Source organism: Schistocerca serialis, chromosome 3, assembly GCF_023864345.2.
Source record: "Schistocerca serialis cubense isolate TAMUIC-IGC-003099 chromosome 3, iqSchSeri2.2, whole genome shotgun sequence".
In the NCBI taxonomy this organism is placed as follows: domain Eukaryota; kingdom Metazoa; phylum Arthropoda; class Insecta; order Orthoptera; family Acrididae; genus Schistocerca; species Schistocerca serialis.
Genome location: NC_064640.1, coordinates 1,025,631 through 1,052,246, shown reverse-complemented (window position 1 = coordinate 1,052,246; position 26,616 = coordinate 1,025,631). Strand labels below are relative to the sequence as shown.

The following is a 26,616-nucleotide window of genomic DNA, read 5'->3' as shown; positions in this document are numbered from 1 at the left end:
GTCGATAGACGTGCTTTTTCAACAAAATCGCAGAATTTCTAACTCCCTTTGGAAATGGGAGACATGAGGCAAATCTTAGGCAACCCGGGATCTCCTGCTTACCGGGTTCGAGTCCCGGTCGGGGCACACATTTTCGGCTCTCCACATCGAGGTATATCAACAACACCTGTCGGCACTTGAGGTTGTCAGTTAGTCATCATTTATTCCAGGGAAAAGCTGCACAGTCATCAACAGTAACTGTTCTTTCGAGAACAAGTTACTGTCTTCGTATATAATTCGCTCTGGTTGGGGTGGCTGGCAGGCAGGCTGCGAGCTCAGGGCACAGTGGACTTACAGCACATTTTTGGTAGCAGCGATGCTGTCTAACTGCACACACAGCACTGAACATGAACCAAAATTTTGCGTTCTTCCTTCAGATCAAATGGTGGGGGATCCAATTTACAGTAGGCAGAGCGTGATAGGCGGGTGTCAGGAGGGAGACAGTGAAATAAAACAGAGAAATAAACGAACCTTGCACTATATTTTGACATTTAAGGTATACGTAAGGGCGCACCTTGGGATGGCAGTAAAGGACAACTGCTAGTATTGGTGATTGATTAAAAAAAAAAAAAGGAGCAGCAAGTGTGAGAAGAAGCGATTCATGTTTAGTTTGACTGGTGGCCGGTCGTGGATCACTCAGTCATAGGTGGACGGTAGGGGGCCATCCACTCTGTTGGAAGGCTGGATCATAAGAAAGAGATGAAACTCTGCCCCACACAGCACGATGCAGCCAGCAACTACCACACGACTCCATTCTCACACCTCCTAATGTCTACACACAGTGGCACGGGTATGCTATCGTTCATCGAAGGGCTGAAAAGTGTATCTTGTCAGAAAAGGTAGCATGATGCTTGTTCTGTGCTTCCCAGGCATGTAGGCCACAGAGTAAACTCATGCTGCGAACCTCAGAAGTGAAGCAAACTTTTAGATTATGAATAAGGTGCAAATGAATAGCTCTCAGTAACCCAGACTAGCTGGTCACCCTATGCATTTAATAAGCGATGTAATACATAATACATCGACACTTGTTCATTCTGAGGGAGTAGGTTAGATAATAATGGTGTGTAATGATGTACTGGTGCAAATACAACCTGAGACTACAGAAAAAGTTTAAGAGAAGCGTCATTGATCGAGGGAGCTAGCACTGACGAAGCTCGCAATACACTAAGACTGCTAATTATGTTAGCTGGCTAAACGTGGGGCCTAAATCCCGTCACCATCATCTACACAAACCGTGCAGTCCTAATGCATCAACTGCACACCGATTAGTGCAGCACCGCAAAATGTCATCAAGAAGATGCTGACCCGTGCACCGATGAAATGAGCCCACAGTGCGACACCTCCAGGAATACAAGAGTACAGCGCCCCCTGTCAACGCTAATTTAATCAGCCGTCCATTGCTGGTTGGCACAGTTTCGTCACAGACTTCGAGAGCTTCGGTGCCGAGTAATAAGAAGACGACACTTAGCCTGCATGTTGCGAACAGTAATAGTGAACAGTACTTGCCTGTAGGAGGCTCAAGCAGAACATCAGATTAAGTTATAATTATTTTCTTTTTAGAAATAAAGAGTTATATTAATCTTCAAGTGTTTTGTACAAATGTTCTGGATTTCTGCCACTGGCCATTGCAACTTCTGTCCTTCCTCGTTTGTGTTGGTGCCGACTCCCACAGTAAACGACACGACATCTGGCAACAAGCATTCCAGAACCAATGCTGCCTTCATTCTACACCGCTCCGTTACAGCGCTTCACTAATATTTCTCTCTTTTCTTTCAGAGGCACGTTGCTACTATTTGTGTTACTCATAATTCTTGCAACACTCCTCTCATTAAAATAGCCTCTAACCCACCTCCTACACCACATGCGCCTATGCCTCCAGTTGCTGCTGCCTTTAATATAATGCAGTTTATTCAGTTTCAGAACCACCAAATGTTGCAGTTGATGATGATCGTCCAACAGTACATTAATTCATGTGCCGCTGCTGCATCAACTCTGTCACGACAGCCAGCCACATCTACGGCAGCGCCTCCGTGCATTCCACCGTTTCGAGCTTTCGATGAACAGCAGGAGGAATGGAAGGAGTACTATGCTCAGTTCGACGCTGATTGTGCTGCACATCAAGTGCAAGGTACTGTGACACTTTCTCATTTCTTGTCAACGGCCGGGACAGGAGTTTACTGTCTCACTCAGAAGTTATTCCCAACTACACACATCAAAACAAGTTTTGCATCACCTCGGTTCCGAGAATTCCGGAACCTATACAGAAAATTGGAATAGAGATCAACATAAACATCATTTCCGCTCTTTTAATTGCTCATGAAAACCACACACTGCATGTTGTACCACCATAAAGCCAGATCTTCAGAGGCAGTGGTGCAGATTGCTGTACACACCTGTACCTCTAATACCCAGTAGCACATCCTCTTGCATTTATGCATGCCTATATTCGTCGTAACATACTATCCACAAGTTCATCAAGGCACTGTTGGTCCAGATTGTCCCACTCCTCAACAGAAATTCGGCATAGATCCCTCAAAGTAGATGGTGGGTCACATAGCCCATAAACAGCCCTTTTCAACCTACCCTAGGCATGTTTGATAGGTTTCATGTCTGGAGAACATGCTGGCCACTCTAGTTGAGTGATGTCGTTATCGGCCGGCCGGGGTGGCAGAGCGGTTCTGGGCGCTCAGTCCGGAACCGCGCGACTGCTACGGTCGCAGGTTCGAATCCTGCCTCGGGCATGGATGAGTGTGATGTCCTTAGGTTCGTTAGGTTTAAGTAGTTCTAAGTTCTAGGGGACTGATGAACACAGATGTTAAGTCCCATAGTGCTCAGAGCCATTTGAACCATTTTTGATGTCGTTATCCTGAAGGAAGTTATTCACAAGATATGTAAGATGGGGGCGCGAATTGTCGTCCATGAAGACGAATGTCTCGCCAATATGCTGCCGATATGGTTGCACTATCGGTCAGAGTATGGGGTTCATGTATCGTACAGCCGTTACGACGGCTTCCATGGCCACCAGTGGCGTACGTCAGCCCCACATAATGCCACCCCAAAACAGCAGGGAACCTCCACCTTGCTGCACTCGCTAGACAGTGTGTCTAAGGCGTTCAGCCTGACCGGGTTGCCTCCAAACACGTCTCCGACGACTGTCTGGTTGAAGGCACATGCGACACTCATCGGTGAAGAGAACATGATGCCAATCCTGAGTGGTCCATTCGGCATGTTGTTGGGCCCATCTGTACTGCGCTGCATGGTGTTGTGGTTGCAATGCAGCCTATTGCACACAGTTTGAGTCGTAACACGACGTCCTGTGGCTGCACGAAAAGCATTATTCAACATGGTGGGGTTGCTGTCAGGGTTCCTCCAAGCCATAATCCGTAGGCAGTGGTCATCCACTGAAGTAGTAGCCCTTGGACGGCCTGAGCAAGGCATGTCATCGACAGTTCCTGTCTCTCTGTATCTCCTCCATGTCCAAACAACATAGCTTTGGTTCACTCCGAGATGCGTGGATGCTTACCTTGTTGAGAGGCCTTCCTAGCACAAAGTAACAATGCGGACACGATCAAACTGCGGTATTGACCATCTAAGCATGGTTGGACTACAGACGACACGAGCCATGTACCTCCTTCCTGGTGGAATGACTGGAACTGATTGGCTGTCAGACCCTCTCTGTCTAATAGGCGCTGCTCATGCATGGTTGTTTACATCTTTGGGCGGGTTTAGTGACATCTCTGAACAGCCAAAGGGACTGTATCTGTGATGCAATATCCGCAGTCAACGTCTATCTTCAGGAGTTCTGAGAACTAGGGTGATGCAAAACTTTTTTTGAAGTGTGTAGTAGGCCAGAGTTGCTAGTTTTTGAACATTTAGTTTCCAGCCTCACTAGGTATTACAAGGATCAAGTACAGGTTGCTGCAGCTCATTACAAGTTCCTTTGAATGTGGAAAAAGCCAGAACAGACATACCATTAGTGGATCACAGAACTCCAGTGTCGTTCTCAATGTATTTGTGGACAGTACTATAAAGACACATTACGTACAATGTGCCAGAAAGTAGGATTCATGAACAAATTCTCAAACATTCGGATCCTACTTTGAAATAGGTGCTACAAATTATTGAACAACATGACTCGTGTGACACTGCCATGGAAAACTTTGACTTAGCTCCCATTTGCAGTGTAACGCTAGGTGAAAAACAGCTAAGGCCTTGTGAGTGACCACCGTGCACCAATCGGCCACCACACCACGTCCAGAGTAAACAAGTGTCAAGATGTGTGTCTGGTGTGAGATCATGTCTCCACTGCTTTTCCATGCATAAAGGACAGCATTGCCCTTCGTTGGGCTCAGCTTGCTTTGCTTGTGGAATGCCAGGTCATGTACAGTCTGTGTGTTTGCAACAGAAAAAGAACTCTACCCATAAGTGCTCTCATAAGTGTTCTTCTAAACCCGCTACCAGTACTACTAATGACAAATTCCAGATGTGCCTTCACCCCAGAAAAGTGCGGTTCAATGACAGTCAAACAAACTGTTTGTGAACTTAGTTATTGCTGGACGCTGTGTGCAACTTCAGTTAGACATTGGCACTTCCATTACATTGCTTAATCGTGACACTTATAAACAGTTGGGCTCGCCACAGTTGACAAAATTTTGCACGCAACTTACTGCATATAACGGTTAGGACATTCCACTGCTTGGTACATGCAGTTTGCCTGCCACATTCCAGCCTCACACCACAACAGTGACATTTACAATTTTGCGGTCGCGAGATTGTCAAAATACCTTTGCGTTATATTCGTTTGGTCTTCGTATTCAGGGCAATGTACTTTTGGTTTCTGCTTTCAACCCAAAAGACAGTGTTACTCGATTGATTGTTGAGTATCCTGATTTATTTTCTGAAGGACTTGGCAAAGAAAATAAATTTGCGATGCACGTTACAATGAAGGGCAATGAGTAATCTAAGTTTTTGCGGGTGCATCCTATCCCTCATGCACTTAAGAGACACAGTTGCAAGTGAACTTGAAGAATGGAAAGACAATGGTGTTATTGCTCCTCTCCAGGCTAGTCAATGGGCTTCTCCCTCAGTAATCTTAACAATGCCTTCTGGAAGACTTCATCTTTGTGTTGAAGTTAAATTCACTGTGAATCCACAATCAATAATTGATAATTATCTGTTGCCTCGCCCTGAGGAATTAATGGACAGGCTTTGTGCAGGGTGCTATTTTTCAAAAATGGACTTATGCAAAGGGTATTTGCAAACTCCGCTAGATGAGGAGTCTCACAAAATATTTGAGGTCAAAACACGTTTAGGGTTGTTCAAATTTTGTGCTTATCCTTTGGCAGCGCTTTCACGCCTGCCATTTTCCTTCACTATTTAGAACATCTTACTGCAAAAGTTCCATTCTGTTCAAATTACTTGGACGATATTGTAGTATCAAGATGTACACCGGAGCAATACATCACCAACTTTCATACGCTTTTACAAATGCTTTCAGCTGCAGGTTCAAACCTTTTTTCAAACTGAAATTCAGTACTTAGGGCGTGTTAATCCCCATCAATCACATTTGCTGGCCTTCCGGGACCTCCCTGTCCCACGGAACATGACAGAATTGCAGTCAGTTCTTGGAAAGTTCAAATATTATATCCGGTTTACACCCAACGCAGCCCAGATCATTGCTCCGTTGTATCGTTTGCGCTGGAAGAATGTGTCTTTTGTTTGGAACAAAGAGTGTCGCGATGCATTTCAGAAAACTTCAAAATGCCTTGTTGAGTGACAGATGCCTTGATCCTTTCGATCCCCCTTACCCTGTGGTTTTGGCAGTGGATGCTTCTTTGTACTGAATCGGAGCTGTGCTCTTGCACAGATTCGGTTTGCAGGACAGGCCGATTGCTTTCACTTTCAAGTTATTGAGCGAGACTCGATGATAAATATTCCCAAATCGAGAAGGAAGCGCTCGCTATTATCTACAGAATGACAAAGTTTCACCAGTATCAGTTTGGTCGGAAATTTTATCTAGTGACGGACCATAAGCCATTTCAGTCTTTGTTTCACCCTTCTAAACCTGTTCCGCCATGTTCTACTCAAAAGGGCTTTGTTATTGTTACAGTACCAGTATGAAATATTGTACTGGTCCACGTTGAAGCATGCAAATGCTGAAGCCTTTTCTCGCCTTCCTGTTGGTTCCAATTCTGAATTCAATGCTACTGCTGCATCTCGTTGTCAAATAGATGCGCAGGACACTGAACTTTTATAGACTTTTCCACTGGACTATAGGCAAATTGCACATGCCACAGAAGCAGACCCTGACCTGAAAATTTTGTTGCACTAATTCCATACTGCTTGGCCTCGTTCAGTATAAAGCATTCAGAATTCTTTTGTGCACTGATTTTTTGCTTGTCAGCGTAGCCTCTCTGTACAGTAGTGTGATTTTATTGCAAAATGACTGGCAAATCACGTGTGCTTAATCCTAAAGTGTCGTATAAAAGATGTGTTACGAATGCTTCAACAAGGACATAGGGGAATTGTATGCACAAAACAGTCAATGCGTCAGGCCGGTATTACACTATCAAATTTCTTTGTCCAATATCTTTGTCAAAGATATTTGATAGTGTAATAGGGACTTTGTCAAATGTCGTCCAATATTTGAACAAATCTAGGGCCTCGCTGTATATTTGATCAAAGAAACCGCTTGTCTTCTGTTCACTGCAATGTGATATGTTACCACATGGAGCGCTAGCATCGCTGCAGCGTTCTGTCGTCTGTTGTGTTTTTACACTCCTGGAAATTGAAATAAGAACACCGTGAATTCATTGTCCCAGGAAGGGGAAACTTTATTGACACATTCCTGGGGTCAGATACATCACATGATCACACTGACAGAACCACAGGCACATAGACACAGGCAACAGAGCATGCACAATGTCGGCACTAGTACAGTGTATATCCACCTTTTGCAGCAATGCAGGCTGCTATTCTCCCATGGAGACGATCGTAGAGATGCTGGATGTAGTCCTGTGGAACGGCTTGCCATGCCATTTCCACCTGGCGCCTCAGTTGGACCAGCGTTTGTGCTGGACATGCAGACCGCGTGAGACGACGCTTCATCCAGTCCCAAACATGCTCAATGGGGGACAGATCCGGAGATCTTGCTGGCCAGGGTAGTTGACTTACACCTTCTAGAGCACGTTGGGTGGCACGGGATACATGCGGACGTGCATTGTCCTGTTGGAACTGCATGTTCCCTTGCCGGTCTAGGAATGGTAGAACGATGGGTTCGATGACGGTTTGGATGTACTGTGCACTATTCAGTGTCCCCTCGACGATCACCAGTGGTGTACAGCCAGTGTAGGAGATCGCTCCCCACACCATGATGCCGGGTGTTGGCCCTGTGTGCCTCGGTCGTATGCAGTCCTGATTGTGGCGCTCACCTGCATGGCGCCAAACACGCATACGACCATCATTGGCACCAAGGCAGAAGCGACTCTCATCGCTGAAGACGACACGTCTCCATTCGTCCCTCCATTCACGCTTGTCGCGACACCACTGGAGGCGGGCTGCACGATACTGGGGCGTGAGCGCAAGACGGCCTAACGGTGTGCGGGACCGTAGCCCAGCTTCATGGAGACGGTTGCGAATGGTCCTCGCCGATACCCCAGGAGCAACAGTGTCCCTAATTTGCTGGGAAGTGGCGGTGCGGTCCCCTACGGCACTGCGTGGGATCCTACGGTCTTGGCGTGCATCCGTGCGTCGCTGCGGTCCGGTCCCAGGTCGACGGGCACGTGCACCTTCCGCCGACCACTGGCGACAACATCGATGTACTGTGGAGACCTCACGCCCCACGTGTTGAGCAATTCGGCGGTACGTCCACCCGGCCTCCCGCATGCCCACTATACGCCCTCGCTCAAAGTCCGTCAACTGCACATACGGTTCACGTCCACTCTGTCGCGGCATGCTACCAGTATTATAGACTGCGATGGAGCTCCGTATGCCACGGCAAACTGGCTGACACTGACGGCGGCGGTGCACAAATGCTGCGCAGCTAGCGCCATTCGACGGCCAACACCGCGGTTCCTGGTGTGTCCGCTGTGCCGTGCGTGTGATCATTGCTTGTACAGCCCTCTCGCAGTGTCCGGAGCAAGTATGGTGGGTCTGACACACCGGTGTCAATGTGTTCTTTTTTTCATTTCCAGGAGTGTATAACCATTACCGGTAAATACAATTGGTGTGTGCCGACAACTACAAAATTAATAGAGATGTCTGAAGCTGATGAGGCGCTTTACAACGTGAGGCACCCTGAATACAAACATAGATTAAGAAGATTGGAGACCTAACCTGACCTAACCTAACCTAACCTAACATAACCCTCTCCTGTAGCAAGGAATCGGAGTGTTATAGTGAGCCTGTCTTCTGAAGATGTAGCAGTTCTTAAGTGAATATTGTGCTTTGTGATACGAGGATACACTTCATTGAGCACATACAGAAATGTATGCTCATCCATTCTTAAGTAATTGATGTACGACTTGACGTCTTCCACTGTAAGCTCACGTAACAAGTTTTGTTGAATGCTTTTATCGTGTCGTCGTAAAACCCACGGCTTCACCCAGATTAGATTAGTTTTTCGTTCCATAGATCCGTGCTGAGGAGATCCTCGTGGATGTGGAACATGTCGATTTTTTAAAGCTGAAATAACAATACCAATAGTATGAATAAATACAATACATCATTTGTTTCTATTAAAAATTTCGCCAATTGAGTAGAAGGAGTTGGCCAGTAGTAAGTCTTTCAGGCTCCTTTTAAACTGATCTTTATTTCTTACTAATTTTTTTATGTTTCCTGGCAAATTATTGAAGATGAGTGTTCCTGAGTAGTGGACCCCTTTTTGAACTAAAGTAAGTGCTTTTAAGTCCTTGTGCAGATCATTTTTGTTCCTGGTATTGTATGTATGAACTGAGTTGTTTGTTGGAAAAAGAGATATATTATTTACGACAAATTTCATTAGGAAGTAAATATACTGAGAAGCAGTAGTTAGTATACCCAGTTCTTTGAAGAGGTTTCTGCAGGAGGTCCGTGAATTTACTCCACAAATAATACGTATTACACGCTTTTGGACCTTGAAAACTTTTGTTTGACTTCAAGATTTACCCAAAAATATTATCCCATATGACATTATGGAATGAAAGTATGCAAGCTTTTTCATTTTTATGTTGCCTATGTCTGCTAACACTCGAATTGCAAATACAGATTTGTTAAGGCCTTTCTGCAGTTCTGGGGTGTGCTCCTCCCAACTGAATTTATTATCAAGTTGTAATCCCAGGACTTTTAAGACTGTCAACCTCGTATGTATGGTTCCATTTTTCCCCCTACTTCTTTTCCGCATGTGCACACAATGCAATTGGAGTACGTAGAACTGCTGCGGTTAATAACAAGTTCTTGTCAGCCATCTTGAACTTTGACGAAAAATTTGATGACAGTGTAATACCCCTTGTAGCGCTACGTCAAAGATCTTTGTCAAATATATTGGACGGAATATTGGATCACATCTTTGATCAAATCTTTGACAAAGAAATTTGATAGTGTAATATTGGCCTCAGCACTGTACTTGACCGGGCACGGACGCCCACATTGAACAGATGATGTCACAGTGTCGCACTTGTGCTGAGAATCTACTGGCCCCACCACTAATGTTTTCAGCTTGGCCAAAGTCACAACCGTCGTGGCAACGAGTGCATATTTACTTTGCTGGTACCTTTTGGAACACTCGTTCGCTTATTGTGGTGGACTCTTATAGGAAATATCCATTTGCAGTGCCCACGAACTCGGCTACATAGCGTGGTTCCATTTAGGCTCTGTCATCTATTTTTTGCTCGGGAGGTTTGCCTGAAGTGTCGGTTACAGACAACAGACTACAATTTACGGCTCAGGACTTTGAACAGTTTTTGTAAATGAGAGCAAGCACTGCTGCTGTTACACGCAATGTACTGCTCCCCGGCCCACAACAGTCGGAGCTTCTACACGGCCACTGCTCCAGTTGCAGCGCACGGCGCCTCCCGTGCTCCACAAGTATTGCTTCACACCTATCGATTCTATTCTTTTCAGAGTTTCGGTAGCACTAGGAGCCGAGAGAGAGGAGCGATTCTTCGAAATTTAGGCACTCTCACGTATTTAATTGAACGCCCTGCCGGGTATCCGCGCCACCCCCGGAACCAGATTCGTAGATGTCGATTGTGAGATTCTTCTGCAGATTTTCCGTTCCTAGATTCGCATTCTACTGGAATCTTGCAGCCGCTGTGGCCGCCGCCAGGTACCTCTTCGGCACCGCCCGTGGAACAAATGGAGCCGGACGCACTGGCTTCGCCGCCACGGCGGCTCGACTTGCACCCACGGTGGACCCGTCGCTGTTGCCACTGTCATCACTGCCCTCTCCATTTTTCGGCCGACCGGGGTCCCTACACGACATTTCGGGGAGGGAGCAAAGTGCGGTCCCAAAGCGACGACTACACACCGACCGCCGCAGTGCCACGAAATGGCCTCGAGGAGGCGTCGACAGGTGCACCGGTGGAAAGAGCGTTAGCACCACACCTCCGGGAAGACAGAGTTCGGCACTAACTGTCGGTGCTAATTTAATCGGCCACCCCGTGCCGGTCAGCCCAGTTCGGTCGCAGTCTCCGAGAACACCGGCACTGAGTAATAGCGAGACGACACTCGGCCCGTGTTCCGCAAACAGTTATACCGAACAGTAATTGCTCGTAGGAGGCACAAGCAGCACGAGTTAGGTTGCCATTTTCTTTTTAGAAATAAAGAGTAATATTAATCTTCGAGTGTTTTCTACACACGATTTGGATCCCTGACAACGCCCATCACAACTTCTCTCCATCCTCGTTCGTGTCGGTGCCGACTCCCACGGTAGCCGACACGACACACACCAGATACTCGTCTGCACTGTCTTTGACTGTGCGAATAGAGCTCTTTACTCCTCCTGAAATTTACCTCTCCCTCTAAATGACTGAATGGTTTCAATTGTCTCTCACTGCCTGTACCCAACAATTTGAAAGACATTGCTTATTATGTATCCCGACTTCACTGATCTGCTCCTGCTCTGTTTGTGAGATCATGCTTTTACAGACATAAAATACCCAACAACCGTGATTAAATATTTCAGTTTTATAAGTCCGTGCTCTGCAACTGTTGCTGTTGATGTTAGTCACAATATTACCGAGGGCTGAAGAAGCCTACAATAAGGTTAGGTCCGATTCGGGGATTGTTGCATAAAGTAGGTGTCTTCATTGCGAGAACACGTGATATGCTAATGTACAAATGAGTAGTATATAATATAGGTCACTTTTACAGAGTAAGCTGACTGGCAGGAACTGTTGTTCACAGCAGTCTGCTCCCTGGTGAGGAACAGTCGCAGTTTCTCTTAAAAACGGAGAGAGCACGAATCCTTTTTCATTCGGAAATGCTATGCTGCTGCAGTTGCTGTTAACAAACAGCTGCAATGGTAGGGACCAGTTGTGTTCCAAAAATCAATAGAAATTTGAAGAGGTAAGGTATTAAGTCTAGTGATGATGTCATTGTTTAGTAAATTCAATAGCTTTCAAACTCTGAAATAAACTATCCCTATATTTGTAATTTTTGCATGGGTGCAAGAATCAGAAGGGGGAGCTGTATAACTGCTTTCTTGTGTAAACAGTTATGGATTGTAAAATTCAAGATATTGGCCTTAGTGTAATAATGATCTTACATTTGAGTACTTGTATGGAAAATGACTGTCTGGACAGAAGATTTAGAGACACTTACTGATATTACACTGTGCAAAAAGTTCCAGGGAGTTGTTCAAATTTGGTAAACAAAATTTTTCTTCCAAATGCACTGATAGCTTCTTTCATAGCATTCTTTATGCAGAACCTTTTATGACACAAGCCTATCTAGTTCAGACAATTTCCTGATCAGACTTACACGAGCTACTAACTGGAAGATTCACATAATCTGCTAGAGGCAAGTAAATATTTTAGTGCCATTATATTGTAAATAACATGTTTAAATGAGTGTTGGATTGCCTTCACTGCATGTAACACAGACTTTTACTTCATCACATGGGTAGCCTTACCTTCCTTTAAGGCAGTGATATATTCAGTGAAAATTTGCAAGTACATTTATACATCCATTTAACAGTTAGCAAAGAAGAGGTCACAGTGTTATGGAAAGAGTAATTTTTCTACAGATGCAGATATTTAATTTTTTACAAGCATCTTAAATCAGGAAACTTCCTGGAAGATTAAAACTATGTGCTGGACCGAGACTCAAACTAAGGACCCTCGCTTTTCACAGGCAATTGCTCTATCGAATGTGCCATCCGAGAATGACTCCTGACCCGATTGGCGGAAGTAAAGCTGTGAGGACGGCTCGTGAGTCGTGCTCGGGTGGCTCAGTCGGTACAGCACTTGGCCACCGAAGGCAATGATCCCGAGTTTGAGCCTCGGTCCCACACACTGTTTTAGTCTGCCAAGATGTTTCACGTCAGTGCACACACTGCTGCAGAGCGAAAATTTCATTCAGAAGCTTAAATTGTACTGTATCAATGAAAATAATCAATCTTCAGTTTTTGAAAATATAATGTTACTGGATAGATAAGAGAATATACTCACCAAGTAGTGGCAGGAGAGCACACACATGCAAAAGGTTAAGGAAATTTGCAAACTTTCAGAGCCAGTGACTCCTTCTTCTGGCAGAAGGACTGAAGGGGAAGGAAGAGGGATGAAGAAAGAGGACTGGTGAGGTTTAGGAAATGGGGAGAGTTTGGATTGGACGAGATCTGAAAACCTGAAGGCTTAGAGGTGAGAGACAGGGTAATAAGCAAGACTGTGATTACTGACAGAATGTCACACAAGAGTTAATGAGAACAGAAAGCTAAGAGCATTGCATGTGGTAAAGGTGGGGCGGGGGGATAGGTCAGAATCCTGGTACTGCTGATCCCTCCAGGAAAACAACACAGCAGTACACCTCTTGTCACTCAGTATTATTCTGGTCTTGAATGTATTAATCAGCAACTTTGACAAGGCTATGACTTCCTAAAATCATACCCTGAAATGAGATCCATTCTGGCCACCACACCTAGAATAACTTTTGGTCCCCTACCTCTCCCTCTCTGCAGTATCCTGGTCAGACCTTATGCTCCTTCTGCACTTATTTCCCTACCATATTGCTGCTACCCCTCTGAATGTCCCCACAGTAAGACTTGCCCTATACACCCTCCTATATCAGCCCAATAAATGGTAAAACATACACTATCAAAGGAAGAGCCACCTGTGAGAGAACACATGCAATGTATCAACTGTTATGTAAACACTTTTTGGCCTTCTCTACCACATGACAGTTGTGACTTCCATGCCTGTTGCCCCACACGTGCCATCTGGATTCTTCCCTGAGACACTAGCATCTCAGAACTCCACAAGTGGGAACTGGCATTACAACGTGCCCTTGGTTCTCACTACTAACTTACCCTTAATTTACTTTTTTTTTTTTTTTTTTTTTTTTTTTTTTTTTTTTTTTTTTTTTGCATTTCTTCTCAGTAACCATTTCTTTCTTCACTACTTTTTAGTTTTTTATATCTTTTACTTTCTGACCTATCTATTTTTCCCCGCATCCCACCTCTCCCACATACAGTGCACTTAGCTTTTCAATTTTATTAACTCTTACTCGATGTTTTGTCAGTAATCTCTGAGTTGCTTATTACTCTATCTTCCACCTATAAGCTCTCAGGTTTTCAAATCTCATCTGGTACAGTTCCCAACAAAAGCCTTTCCTTCTCATCCCATCTGATAAGGCTTTTCTGACCTGGGGTTCTGGACGACTTTTATAAACTCCTCCCATTTCCTAAACCTCACCAGTCCTTTTTCTTCATCTCTTTTTCCTTCCCCTTCGAGCCTTTTGCCAGAAGAAGGAACCGCTGACTCCAAAAGATTGTGAATTTCCTTCACCTTTATATGTACGTGTTCTGCTGCCAGTCGGTGAGCAGATTAATTATCTACCAGGTTACATTAAACCGTACCACAAATCATTTTGTCAACATTACGAAACGGATAGACTGCCGCTCACCATAATAGAGGAGTCACAGACAGGCACAGCAAAAAGGCTGCTATACATTTGTGCTTTCAGCTCAACTTGCAATAACCGCTCACAGATTCCCGGGGGCAGCACTAGCTGTGGAGGGTATATAAAGCAAGTTGGGGGGACGTGGAAAACAGTCAGTGTTATTCCGTCCTGGAATTCCAATGTGAATCGTTTTGGAACACATATATAAGGCATCTACTTTTCACGAGATTTATCATCACTAACACATACTACCAACATAACAAAGATTCATAAATGTGATCGACAAGAAGTATATTTTGTTTGTAGCACGTGTAATGGGATAACTCATTGATACAAATTACTTTTACATTCTTTGACCTTTAAGTAGAAACGTACGATAACCACTGTGTAGTTTATCTGTGGTTTAAAGGTATCCAACTGTGGAGTTATCAGCACGCTTTGTTGTCACTGTCAAACGAATGCTATTATCTAAATTTATTATTGCAGTACGTTTGTTTTTTACACATGTAATTTGAAATTACACAGTATTGTAATATACACGGTGCAGTCGTATTAACGGAGGTTGAGGGATGTGGAAAACAGTGCCACCGTCATCGTAATCCAGAAATGGGACGATTTATTTGACATCCGAATGGACACCATCGTCTGTTTTCAGGCCAAGGATGGCAGCATTTCCAAAATGGCTAAGTTTGTAAACTGCACATACGTTACCACAGATAAAGTATGCCGCGAATGGCAAAAGGTGCGATCCACAACTGGCGCAGTGGCAAATTTGGCGCACCACAGGCCATATACGACAGGGACGAATGACGACTGCACAGACGTGTACGGACAGACAGACGTGCAGTTGTCGAGTGACTGACTGCGAGGTGAACCGAGGGGCTACCTACAGTGTCTCCTCAACGACCATTCGGCAAACACTGCTGCGTAAGGGCTTCCGCAGCAGGTGCCTGGTTCGGGCACCTGTGCCGACTGCTGTTCGGAGGCGACAGAGGCTGGAATTTGCACATTGGTACCACAACTGGATGTCCACAGAGTGGTGACAGGTGACATTTTCAGACGAATCACATTTTATGCTCCATCGGACAGCTGGCCACTGGCGTGTGCAGCGTGAAACGTCGTAAAGAATACGAGAAGGGAGTGCTACAGTCTGGGGAATGTTTTTATGTTACTGTGGCATTCCCCGGGTGATCTCGTCATCCTGGAAGGCACAGTGGATCGATACAATTACGAATCTACCCTCGGAGACCGTGTCCGCACCTACGTGCAGTCTGTTTTTCCTCGGCACAGTGGCATCTACCGGCAGAACAGAGCAATGTGTGTCACACAGCTTGCAGTGTACGTGCACGGTTCGAAGAGCCCCACGATAAGTTTATCGTACTATACTGGCCACCAAATGTACCGGATTTAAGCCCGATCGAGAATTTTTGGGACCGCCAAGTGCAGCTGGCCACGGTACAGAAAATTGGTAGAGAGGAGTATAAATTGATATTAATACACACAGTTGCCAACAGAACGCTGCAGTTAAATAATTCACTTGTGATAGGATATTGTATTAAAAAAAAATAGATTAAACGGCAAATGATTCGTCTAGACACATTACTAAATTAAAGGCCACCACTTTTTTTCTGTCTTTACTTGAGGTTAATCTCAGGAACTACTTTAGGGATTTTGATACAGTTTTCACTAACAGACAGATTGATTCACAAAGAAGGTTTATGTAATAATTTATTAGTGCTATGCCAAACAAACTGTCTGGCCACAGATATCAAAGCCGGGAAAGGCAGCTAATGGAGTATTAGGCTTTTATCCATTGTGGATGTGGAACACTGCGACTGTGGTGTGAAAAGGTTTTCAGAAATTACTGCAACCAGTCACCTTTTATGTAGATGTATTTTATTTAACCATGACCGGTTTCGAGCTGCCTAGCAACTCATCATCAGATGGTATATACATTTAGTGCTAAATGTATATACCATCTGATGATGAGTTGCTAGGCAGCTCGAAACCGGTCATGGTTAAATAAAATACATCTACATAAAAGGCGACTGGTTGCAGTAATTTCTGAAAACCTTTAATGGAGTATTAATTTTACAGTTATTGAAACCACGATAAAGTAACAAAAAGCTGGAACTTGGGAAGATATTTGTGCTACCTGTGTGAAGCTGGTGCAGGCAGCTAGTGAAGTACTAATTTTAAGTTATTAAGATCAAAATAAAGTAACAAAAAGATGGAACTGAAAAAGATATTTAAGTAAATATGCAACACTTGAATTAAGGCAATTACCAAACACTGCAGAGCTTTGTTTCCTTTAGGTTACATGGGTCACCCAGTAATGACACTACATGAGGCACCTATTATATATTCAGTAAGGTCATAAGCTGACACTGATTTTTTTACAGAGCTTTTTACCCTCAAAGTCTTTTTTACAGTGAGAGAATAAAACTGCACATCAGCAAATGTCTTGCATAAAGATGGAAATACAAAAATTTTTACTATGACAGGACATATTGTTGGTCAATGTAAGAATAAGAATAACAAAAATACAGGTTATCACAAATGTAATTACAAATATTGTAATCATCAAGAAAACTGTTTTAATCACTTATCAGTTGAGATTGATTTTTTTTATTTTTTTATTTTTCTTTTTTTGTGGTACTGACACACAATGTACAACATTTTACGACGTATCCTCACAATTAATAACCAGAATAATAAAGTAATAACATGTTAACTGAATCTTCTGTCAGTTCTTGGTAGGACAATTGTATAATAAATGAAAAGCACCATGTTGCTTATGTTCTATATGATTAATTTATTGCATTAACCGGTTTTTGGCTTGCAAAGCCATTATTAGACTTTAACTGACTATTTCCACCAAAGAAATTACAATGTCTGTAAACAGCACACAAACACACAGTAAATGGCATCTTTGACAGTGTACTGGTAATGCAACTTAAAAGAAAAATAGCTGAACAATAGGTAAATATAAAGTGAGCAAACAGGAAAAACCTTACCGCTCCACTCGATAATCATGTCTGTATAACATTAAATAAACAAACCGAATAAAATAATGGTCAGTTAAAGTCTGATGATGATCTTATAAGCCTAAAACCAGTTGACACAATAAATTAATCCTTTGGAACATTAGCAATATAGTGCTTCTCATTAATTATAAAGAACCATTTTACAGGACTTGCCGCACGGTGTTTGGATGAGTGACAAAATCAGAAAAATAACAGTAATGTGTCTTCCTGTTCACTAAAAATTATGGCTGCTTTGTTGCAGAAATGCTCATGAAACTGGATCATTACAACGGTGCTTGTGATTGTGATCCTATATATAGTATATAGCTTGCACAACACGTGAAGGAAACTTCATTCATTTGGTATATCACTGCTTCACAGTGTTCATTTTCCACTTTCAGCAAGTGTATTAACATGCTAGAGCAGGCTATCTGAGGTGAATTCTAGTCATTTAAAGATTATTGTATTTACATATCTTTAAAACATAATGAACAATCCAATTATTGCTTCTCAGATAAAAATTGGAAACTCAACAGCCAATGGCCCTACTGAAATAATAATAACATTTAAACAAAATCTAGCACACAACAGGCCTTATACAAATACAGGATAGAAACATAAATATGAAGCAGCTGGAAAAATACAATCACACTGTGATGTTACGGAAATAAAAACAGTCTTTCAAAAAACTAACTTACAATACACCTCACATAAATGTAGTGTTAAAATATAATAATGAAGCTGTTCTACAGATAATGGCTTCATAGTCTTTTTCTAAATTTGCCTAATGCAAATAGTACAATTGTCAGTGCACAAACAATGTTTCTCATGTTTCAGTACCCAAACACTAATCACCTTGTATACCTGTGATCATTTTACTGGTGTGTCAGCACTTTAATGAGATTCAGTCTCTTTTTAACACAAACTACCTTTTCCAGATATGGCTAGAAAGATCAGCTTTGTCTTTTCAAGTCCACAAACCTAGCTGAAATAGAAGTGAACAACATTTATATAAAATGCAAACACAGCTAAATCAAAATCTACACACAGGTACTTCACAGTAACATATAATTGTCATTAGCTTCATCATTGTCATTATAGATTTATCACATTGCTTTCTTACTTTCAGAAGACTGAGCTCAAAATACGATAATCTAGAGAATCTTTGAGACAGACAAGTAAGCATTTTTCCACTTTCCTAACAGACCAATATTTAAATACATAGTTTTGTCTTTTGTTCTGAGCAATAACCTACTATGGCCTTGCACATCATTACGGAACATTTTTTTCCAGCTGGAGCACCTTGTGTCAATTTCCAAAAAATTAAAGTGATGTAATTTTTCAGACTGTGTAATTAGTAAATCACATCATGGTTTTGAGGTTTTAGTGTGATCAGAGATGAATGACTTATACATAACTTCCATGAAACATTGGTTACAGACTGTAACTAGAAGACAGTGTAGCAACTTCATGAAGGAAAATTATCTGTAGCTTGTTTATTTTTCTTATCTCCATTCCATTATGTCCTGTGATGAGTATTTTCATTTATAAGGAATATTCTGAACCCAGAAACAGGTAATCCGAATTATCTGCATTCCCAGTTCATGGACATCATGTGGGCTGTTGTTCGTGCATCTCAGAACTCTAACCCTGCCATCCCTCTACACATACTCTCTAATGGCATTTGTGGTTTATAATGTGGACTCATTCCAATGAACAGCAGTACTCATTTAGTTAAAAGGAAACAGAAAAACAATTTGCATTTGGATAACAGCTCTTTAACCATGGTTCCTACAGTCTATTTATATATTTTTCTGTATTTGGCTTCTATTTTCATCATGATTTTTTAAAAGTTTTACTTGATCCAAGCATAACAATGTGCTTTAGGTAAGTATGTGCTGTGCAAAGTTGGGATGGAAAAGGCCTGCCACAGTTCGACAACCGTGTTAGAAAGCTGCTATAAAATCAAACAGAGCTTCACTGCAGATTTAAACATAGCCAAAGCCTCAAAGACAAACAAAAACTACATGAAGCAAAACTTAGCACAAGGAGGACCATGCATAAAGCATTCAACAAATTCAAAAGTAAAATTCTATCTACAGATTTGACAGAAAATCCTAACAAATTTTGGCCATATATTAAATCAGTAAACAGATTGAAGCCATCTGTCCAAACACTCTGTGATCATAATGGCATTGAAACAGAAGATGACACATAAGAGTCCAAAACACAAAATATCATGAAACTTTCTGGAGGATTAAAACTCTGTGCCAGACCGAGACTTGAACTCGGGACCTTTGCCTTTCGTGGGCAAGTGCTCTACCATCTGAGCTACCCAAGCACGACTCACACCCCATCCTCGCAGCTTTACTTCTGCCAGTACCTCGTCTCCTACCTTCCGATCTTTACAGAAGCTCTCCTGCAAATCTTGCAGAACTAGCACTCCTGAAAGAAAGGATATTGCGGAGACATGGCTTAGCCACTGCCTGGGGGGTGGTTCCAGAATGAGATTTTCACTCTGCACTCTGCTGCAGAGTGAAAAATCTCATTCTGGACTAAACGTCACTTTTTTTCAAAATTGTTTTACTGAGGTAGATTGCACTATAGTTCCTTCTTTAAAGCATCACACGAATGAAAAAATGACAGATATTGAAATATGTGACCATGGGATAGGAAAGAAACTGAAATTCCTCAATAGAAGAAAGGCCACTGAACCTGATGTGAGACCAATTTGATTCTACATGGAGTATGCAATATAATTTGCCTCTCTTCTAGCAGCAGAGTACCGTAGGTCTCTGGAGGAGCGAAGTGTTCCTAATATTTGGAAAAAAAGCACAAGTCATTCCTATTTTCAAGAAGGACCATTGAACAGATGCACAAAACTATAGGCCTATATCTCTGTTGTTGGTCTGTTGTGGAATTTTGGAACATGTTTTATGCTCACATATTATGGCATTTCTCGAGATCAAAAATCTCCTGTATGTGTCAACATGGGTTTCGAAAACAATGATCATGTGAAACCCAGCACACCCTAGAATGAAATTTTTCACTCTGCAGCGGAGTGAAAAATTTCATTCTGGAAACATCCCCCAGGCTGTGGCTAAGCCATGTCTCTGCAATATCTTTTCTTCCAGGAGTGCTAGTTCTGCAAGGTTCACAAAAGAGCTTCTGTGAAGTTTGGAAGGTAGGAGACGAGGTACTGGCAGAAATGAAGCTGTGGAGACGGGTCATGTGACGTGCTTGGGTAGCTAAGTCGGTAGAGCACTTGCCCGCGAAAGGCAAAGGTCCCGAGTTCAAGTCTTGGTCCGGCACACAGTTTTAATCTGTCAGGAAGTTCCAGCACACTCTGTTCATCCATGAGACCTAGGAAACAGTGTATACAAATGCCCATGTAGTGTTCCTTGAATACCCGAAGGCATCTGATACAGTATCAAGCTGCCACCTAATGAACAAAATAAAGCATATGGAATATCAGACCAACTATGTGACCAGATTGAACAGGTTCTAGCAAACAGAACATAGCATGTCATTCTCAATGGAGAGAAGTCTTCTGACATAAAAGTAACTTCTGGCATGCCCCAAGGGAGTGTTATAGGACCATTACTTTTCACAATATGTATAAATGCCCAAGTAGATAATGTTGAAAGCACCATGAGGCTTTTTGCAGATGATGCTGTTGTATACAGAGAAGTTTCAACACAAGAAAATTGTAGCAAAACGCAGGAAGACCTGCAGAGGACAGACACTTGGAGCACAGAGTGGCAATTGACCCTCAACAAATGTAACATATAGAGAATACATAGGCAGCAAGATCCTTTATTGTACGACTACACAATAGACTAGTTTCCTATGTTAAAAATATGGATCTGATTGTTGTTATTCTGATTGATTATAACATTTAAATAGCATTTGCAGTCAATATTCTCAAGAAATATCTGTTATTTTTAAATATCACAACCTGGTCACATGATTGAAAATGCTCTGTTATTGGCTGATGCTCTGGTGATGTCACAAGCTAGGAGTAATATGAGGCTATACGTGTGTAACAGGAGTGCTAGCCACAAGTTACACAGTTTTTACATAGATTTCCTGCAAACAGTTTAGCCATTTAATGATGGAAAATGCAATTACAACTTTTAAGTAACAATAGAAAGGAATTTTGTGAACGCTGATAGTGGAAGCCCTGCGAAAGTTGATGTGTTTATGCTCCACCCATTTAGAGCAGCGGTATGTGCAATGATGGACATTCTTTTCCCTGCTCCCTGCAACATCATTAAACTCACTCAAAACTAAGGAATTGTAGAACTTTTGCAAATGGGTCCATTTATTATAACTAGATTGTCGAGTCATGAGCTATGACCCAAAGCACAATGAAATTATTCTTGGCAAAACTTAGTGCCGATTTCTTCTGCAGAAGATGCTCAGCGGAGATACTGCTGCCAGCAGGCGTACCATTGTGCAATGGATAGCTCATCCGAGTACCATTGAGGTGGTTGCCTGTTTGGATCCTGGAAGGGTCATATATTTTTAAACAAAATATGAAAATAGCACCGGTAAGAACTGACTGTAGCAGTTGTTTCGATTGTGGGATGTATCTTACGAGGGCTATCCACAAAGTACATCATGTTTTGGAATTAAAAATAAATAAAGTATTGGAAATGTTTTTAATTATATACAGATGAAAGCCACAGTTAAATACTACTTTTCTTCATAGTTGCCATTTAAATTAAGGCACTTATTGTAGCGATGGACGAGCTTGGAAATTCCTTCGTCGTAAAATTCGGCCGCCTGCGCCTTCAACCACGTGGTTACCTCTTCTTGAAGCTGTGCGTCATCATCAAAATGCTGCATAGCCAACCACTTCTTCATTGCTGGGCATAAGTGGAAGCCGCTCGGTGCCAGGTCGGGACTGTACGGCGGATGAGGAAACAACTCCCACTTAAAAGATTCAAGAACTTCACGAGTGGCATTTGCTGTGTGGGCCCAGGCGTTGTCGTGAATCAGCAAGATCTTTGAGCCCAACTTTCCCCTGCGCTTGTTTTGTATTGCTCTTCTGAGGTTGTGCAGAGTTTGGCAATAACTTTGAGAGTTTATTGTAGTGCCTCTTTCCAGGAAATCCACAAAAATCACACCATTTCTGTCCCAAAAGACAGTCGCCATCACCTTCCTTGCCGACATTGTCTGCATGCATTTCTTGGGTTTTTGGGGGGAATTTGTGTGCCCCCACTGCATTGACTGCAATTTTGTCTTGCAGTTCACATGCTTAACCCATGTTTCGTCACCAATAACGATGCAATCGAGTAATGAGTCGCCATCTTTCTCGTAAGCGTCCAAAAACGTTAATGCTGCAGCCATTCGCTGATTTTTGTGAATCTCTGTCAAGATTTTTGGTATCCATCTTGCACAAAACTTGTGGTAACCAAGCTTTTCAGTAATGATTTCGTGCAACAAACTTCGTGAAATTTGTGGAAAACTCATAGAGAGTTCTGTTTTTGTGAAATTACGGTTTTCACAGACTGCGGCATCGACTTTTTCGACAAGTTCGGCAGTCACTATGCTGGGTCTTCCACTTCGCTCTTCGTCGTGACCATTAGTTCGGCCATTTTTAGATTTTATGACCCATTGACGCACTCCACCTTCAGTGATTATGTTGTCCCCATACACTTCACAAAGCTGCCGATAGATTTCTATCGGTGTACAGTTTTTTGCAGTCAGAAACCTTATTACAGCACGCACTTCACACTTCGCGGCATTTTCAATTAACGCTGACATTTCAAACTGTCACAGTAACTCAACGGAGTACAGCACGAACCTCTCACAAGCACGGCAGGATGCCGAATGAGTGGCGGAATGCCATGACACCAAGATGGCCGCGCTAGCCCCACCCCTAACGGACACAAACGAAAACATTATGTACTTTGTGGATAGCCCTCGTATATAGCCTCACATTAGTCTTAGCCTGAAAAATAGACAACATAGGATAAATGCATTTACTCTGCGAACAAGCAATTCCTTTTTGAAAAGCATTGCTAGTAGTGAAGATATCACCATACATCCACATTAAAATGAGGTGCAGGATGATGAGGTTACACAGAGAGACATAAAGCGTGTACAACATGCTGGTGACACAAACATAAGGGTTATGATGTTTTTGAGAGTAAACTGACATTAGCGTTTGAAGCAGACTTACTTCATCTTTATGTTGGATGATGAAACTGCAAAAATGTAAACAATACAAACCCTAGCTGGACAGAACAACAACAAAAGCATTGTTTCTAATAAAGTAAAAAGTGTGTGGTCACGTTAACTAGAAAATATCTTTTTGAACGTGACGTGTGAACAGCAATTGCGAATGTAAGCATGTGTGAGCAGCAACGAAAACAGAATAATATTCTGTTTCTGATCAGTGTGGTGAAGTTTTTTAATTGTGATTTGGTTTTCATATGAGAGGGCTGTAGAATCATTTAACAAATAAGTTAAAATGTTCTTTCGGATTAGATTCGAACCGGTGATCTACGGATGTCATCTTTTATAATTCGACGGTCTACCGCTCTAACAACTGAGCTACTGAATAATTGAGGCAAAGTTCGGTAAAATGACAATTTTCACAAGGAGTTTAATTTCGTCGAATGGTGCTGTCCTTTGTTGTAACAGTGGGAGAGCATATCTCAGAGGTAAGTTAATGTTAACTTCACAGTGCAACACATTTTTAATTAAGTTAGTGAACTTGTGCATCTCGGTAGCAATTTGTGGCACAGTGCAACCACATTTTACACATCATCTTATTCTTTGGAACATTCAAAAACAACTTTTCAGTGTTTTTAAAGATGCAATTGTGCAGTATGGTACTGCACACCACTTGTAACCCATTTTCTGAAACGTAAATTCTAAAACAAGGAACCACTGTTAATTAGCACTATGAGAATACGAGCAGTAAGATAGCCAATGATGCCACAGGCATCACGACTCGAATGGAGCGTTACAGTTGGCCTTCAAATTACTTGCATTTCATTTCCGTTTTTATACAAGAATACTGAAATTCAAGAGGAAATAAGCATGTTAGGGGCATAAAATGACATAATTAATCATTTACAGGACTTTCCAAAAAACAGTCAAATACCCTATTGCAGAACAATCATTGGAAGCAGTCACTTCCATAAAATATGTAAGAGTACTTATACAGAGTGATTTGAAGTGGAAGGACCACATAACATTAATCGTGACTAAGACAGATGCCAGATTGCGATTCACAGGAAGAATTCTCAGGAGACACAGACTGTCGACAAAGGCAGTAGCTTACGAGGCACTCGTTTGACCGATTCTTAAATATTGCTTGTCAGTCTGTGATCTGTACCACATTGGGTTGATAGATGAAATAGAGAAGCACCGAGGAAAAGCAGCACATTTCATTACAGGTTCATTTAGTAAGTGTAAAAGCATCACGGAGATGCTCAACTAACTCCAGTGGGAGATGCTGCAAGAGAGGCATTCTGCATCACTGTATGGTCTACAGTTAAAGGTTCCACGAGCAGGCATTCCTAGAGATTCAACCAATATATTTCTTCCTCCTACATATATTTTGTGAAAATCTTATGAAGACAAAATTAAATAGCTGACATACAAGTTTTCTGAGTAGACGCAGAAGAAGGCCACTATAACCGTGGCTAAAACATTGAATTCCCCAATACAGTTTTCTACATTATGATGCGGTCCTATACTCAGAAAAATTTTACGTCAACTAATTCTGGCTGTGGCAGCTGACACATTTATACAATTATAGAGTAGATTCCAGCCCACAGCAATCGTTCTTCCCACAAACCGTTCACGATTGGAACACGAAAAGGGAGAAGTGGCAATGGTACACAAAGTACCCTCTGTCACATGCAGTAGGGTGGCTTGCGGAGTATATACGTGTATATACAGGTAAAATGTGATATTTCTGTAAGCTTGTTGTACCTGTCATTATAGTTAATTTTTAAAAACAGACGACGACAAAAGTGCATGCAGTCAGAGGTGCAGGACACTACTAGTACTGTATCCAAACATTACAGGTTTTTTCCTTATTTTATTTTATTTTTTTACAGTTACTGCTTCATATCTAAGAATTCATCTATTGAGCAGAAGGAGTTGTCATTCAGAAATTCTTTTTATTTGCTTTTAAATGTTAGTTGGCTATCTGTCAGATTTTTAATACTATATGACAAATGACCAAAGATTTTTGTGGCAGCATTATTCACCCCTTTCTGGGCCAAAGTGAGATTTAATCCAGAATAGTGAAGATCATCCTTTCTTCTAGTGTTGTAGCTATGCACTTCGCTGTTATTTTTGAGTTTTGATGGGTTATTAATGACAAATTTCATAAGTGAATATACGTATTGTGAAGGTACTGTGAATATCCCGAGTTCCTTAGATTAGATTAGATTAGATTAAATTTACTTTCATTCCAATTGATCTGGAGTGAGGAGATCCTCCAGGATGTAGAACATGTCAAAAAAACAATACATGACAAATATTTACAACTCAAACAAATAAGCTAATGTACCATTCCACAGGTCCCAAGTGGCATGGTCATCATTTTTTAATGAATGCTATATGAAGGAATCATTTTACAAATACTAAAGCATTGAATTTAAAATAAAAATGTTTTTTATTTATTTATAAGGCAATAAAAATCAGTCGGTTCTACTGAGAAATTCATCAATGGCGTAGAAGGAGTTGGCCACCAATAAATCCTTTAGGCTTCTCTTAAACTGAATTTCATTGATTGTTAAGCTTTTTATGGCTGCTGGCAAGTTATTGAAAATGTGTGTTCCTGAATAATGCACACCTTTCTGTACAAGACAAAAGTAACTTTAAATCCTTGTGAAGATTATTCTTATTTCTAGTATTGATTCCATGAATTGAGCTGTTGGTTTGAAAAAGTGATATATATTTTTAATGACAAATTTCATTAAGGAATAAATATATTGGGAAGCAGAAGTTAGTATCCCTAATTCCCTAAACAGGCTTCTGCAAGATGTTCTTGAGTTCACACCACATATAACTCTTATGGCACATTTTTGTGCCCGGTAAACTTTAGCTTGGCTTGATGAATTGCCCCAAAAAATAATCCCATATGACATTATGGAATGAAAGTAAGCATAGTATGCCAGCTTTTTCATTTTTATATCCCCTATGTCTGACAAAATTCGCACTGCAAATAGAGATTTGTTAAGACGCTTCAGCGGTTCTGTGGTGTGCTCCTCCCAGTTGAATTTATTATCAAGCTGTAATCCCAAGAATTTAGCACTGTCCACTTCTTCTATCTGCTTGTCATCGTATGTTAGGCATACCTTGTGGGACACCCCTTACAAGTTCTGAACTTCATGTAGTGTGTTTTTTCAAAGTTTAGTGACAAAGAATTGGCTAGGAACCAGTGATTAATGTCCACAAATATTTTATTAGCTGACCTTTCTAA

At 41.9% G+C, this 26,616-nt stretch overlaps 1 protein-coding gene across 1 annotated transcript in view; it reads right to left on the bottom strand.

The window, feature by feature from the left end:
• Window positions 1–16,479: 16,479 nt before the first annotated feature.
• Window positions 16,480–26,616, bottom strand: part of LOC126469655 (F-box/LRR-repeat protein 6) — a 218,571-nt gene continuing 208,434 nt past the window's right edge. The window contains exon 10 of the mRNA XM_050096786.1: window positions 16,480–18,144. Coding sequence (XP_049952743.1) covers window positions 18,141–18,144 — 4 coding nt within the window. The 3' untranslated portion in view covers window positions 16,480–18,140. The remainder of the gene's footprint in view (window positions 18,145–26,616) is intronic.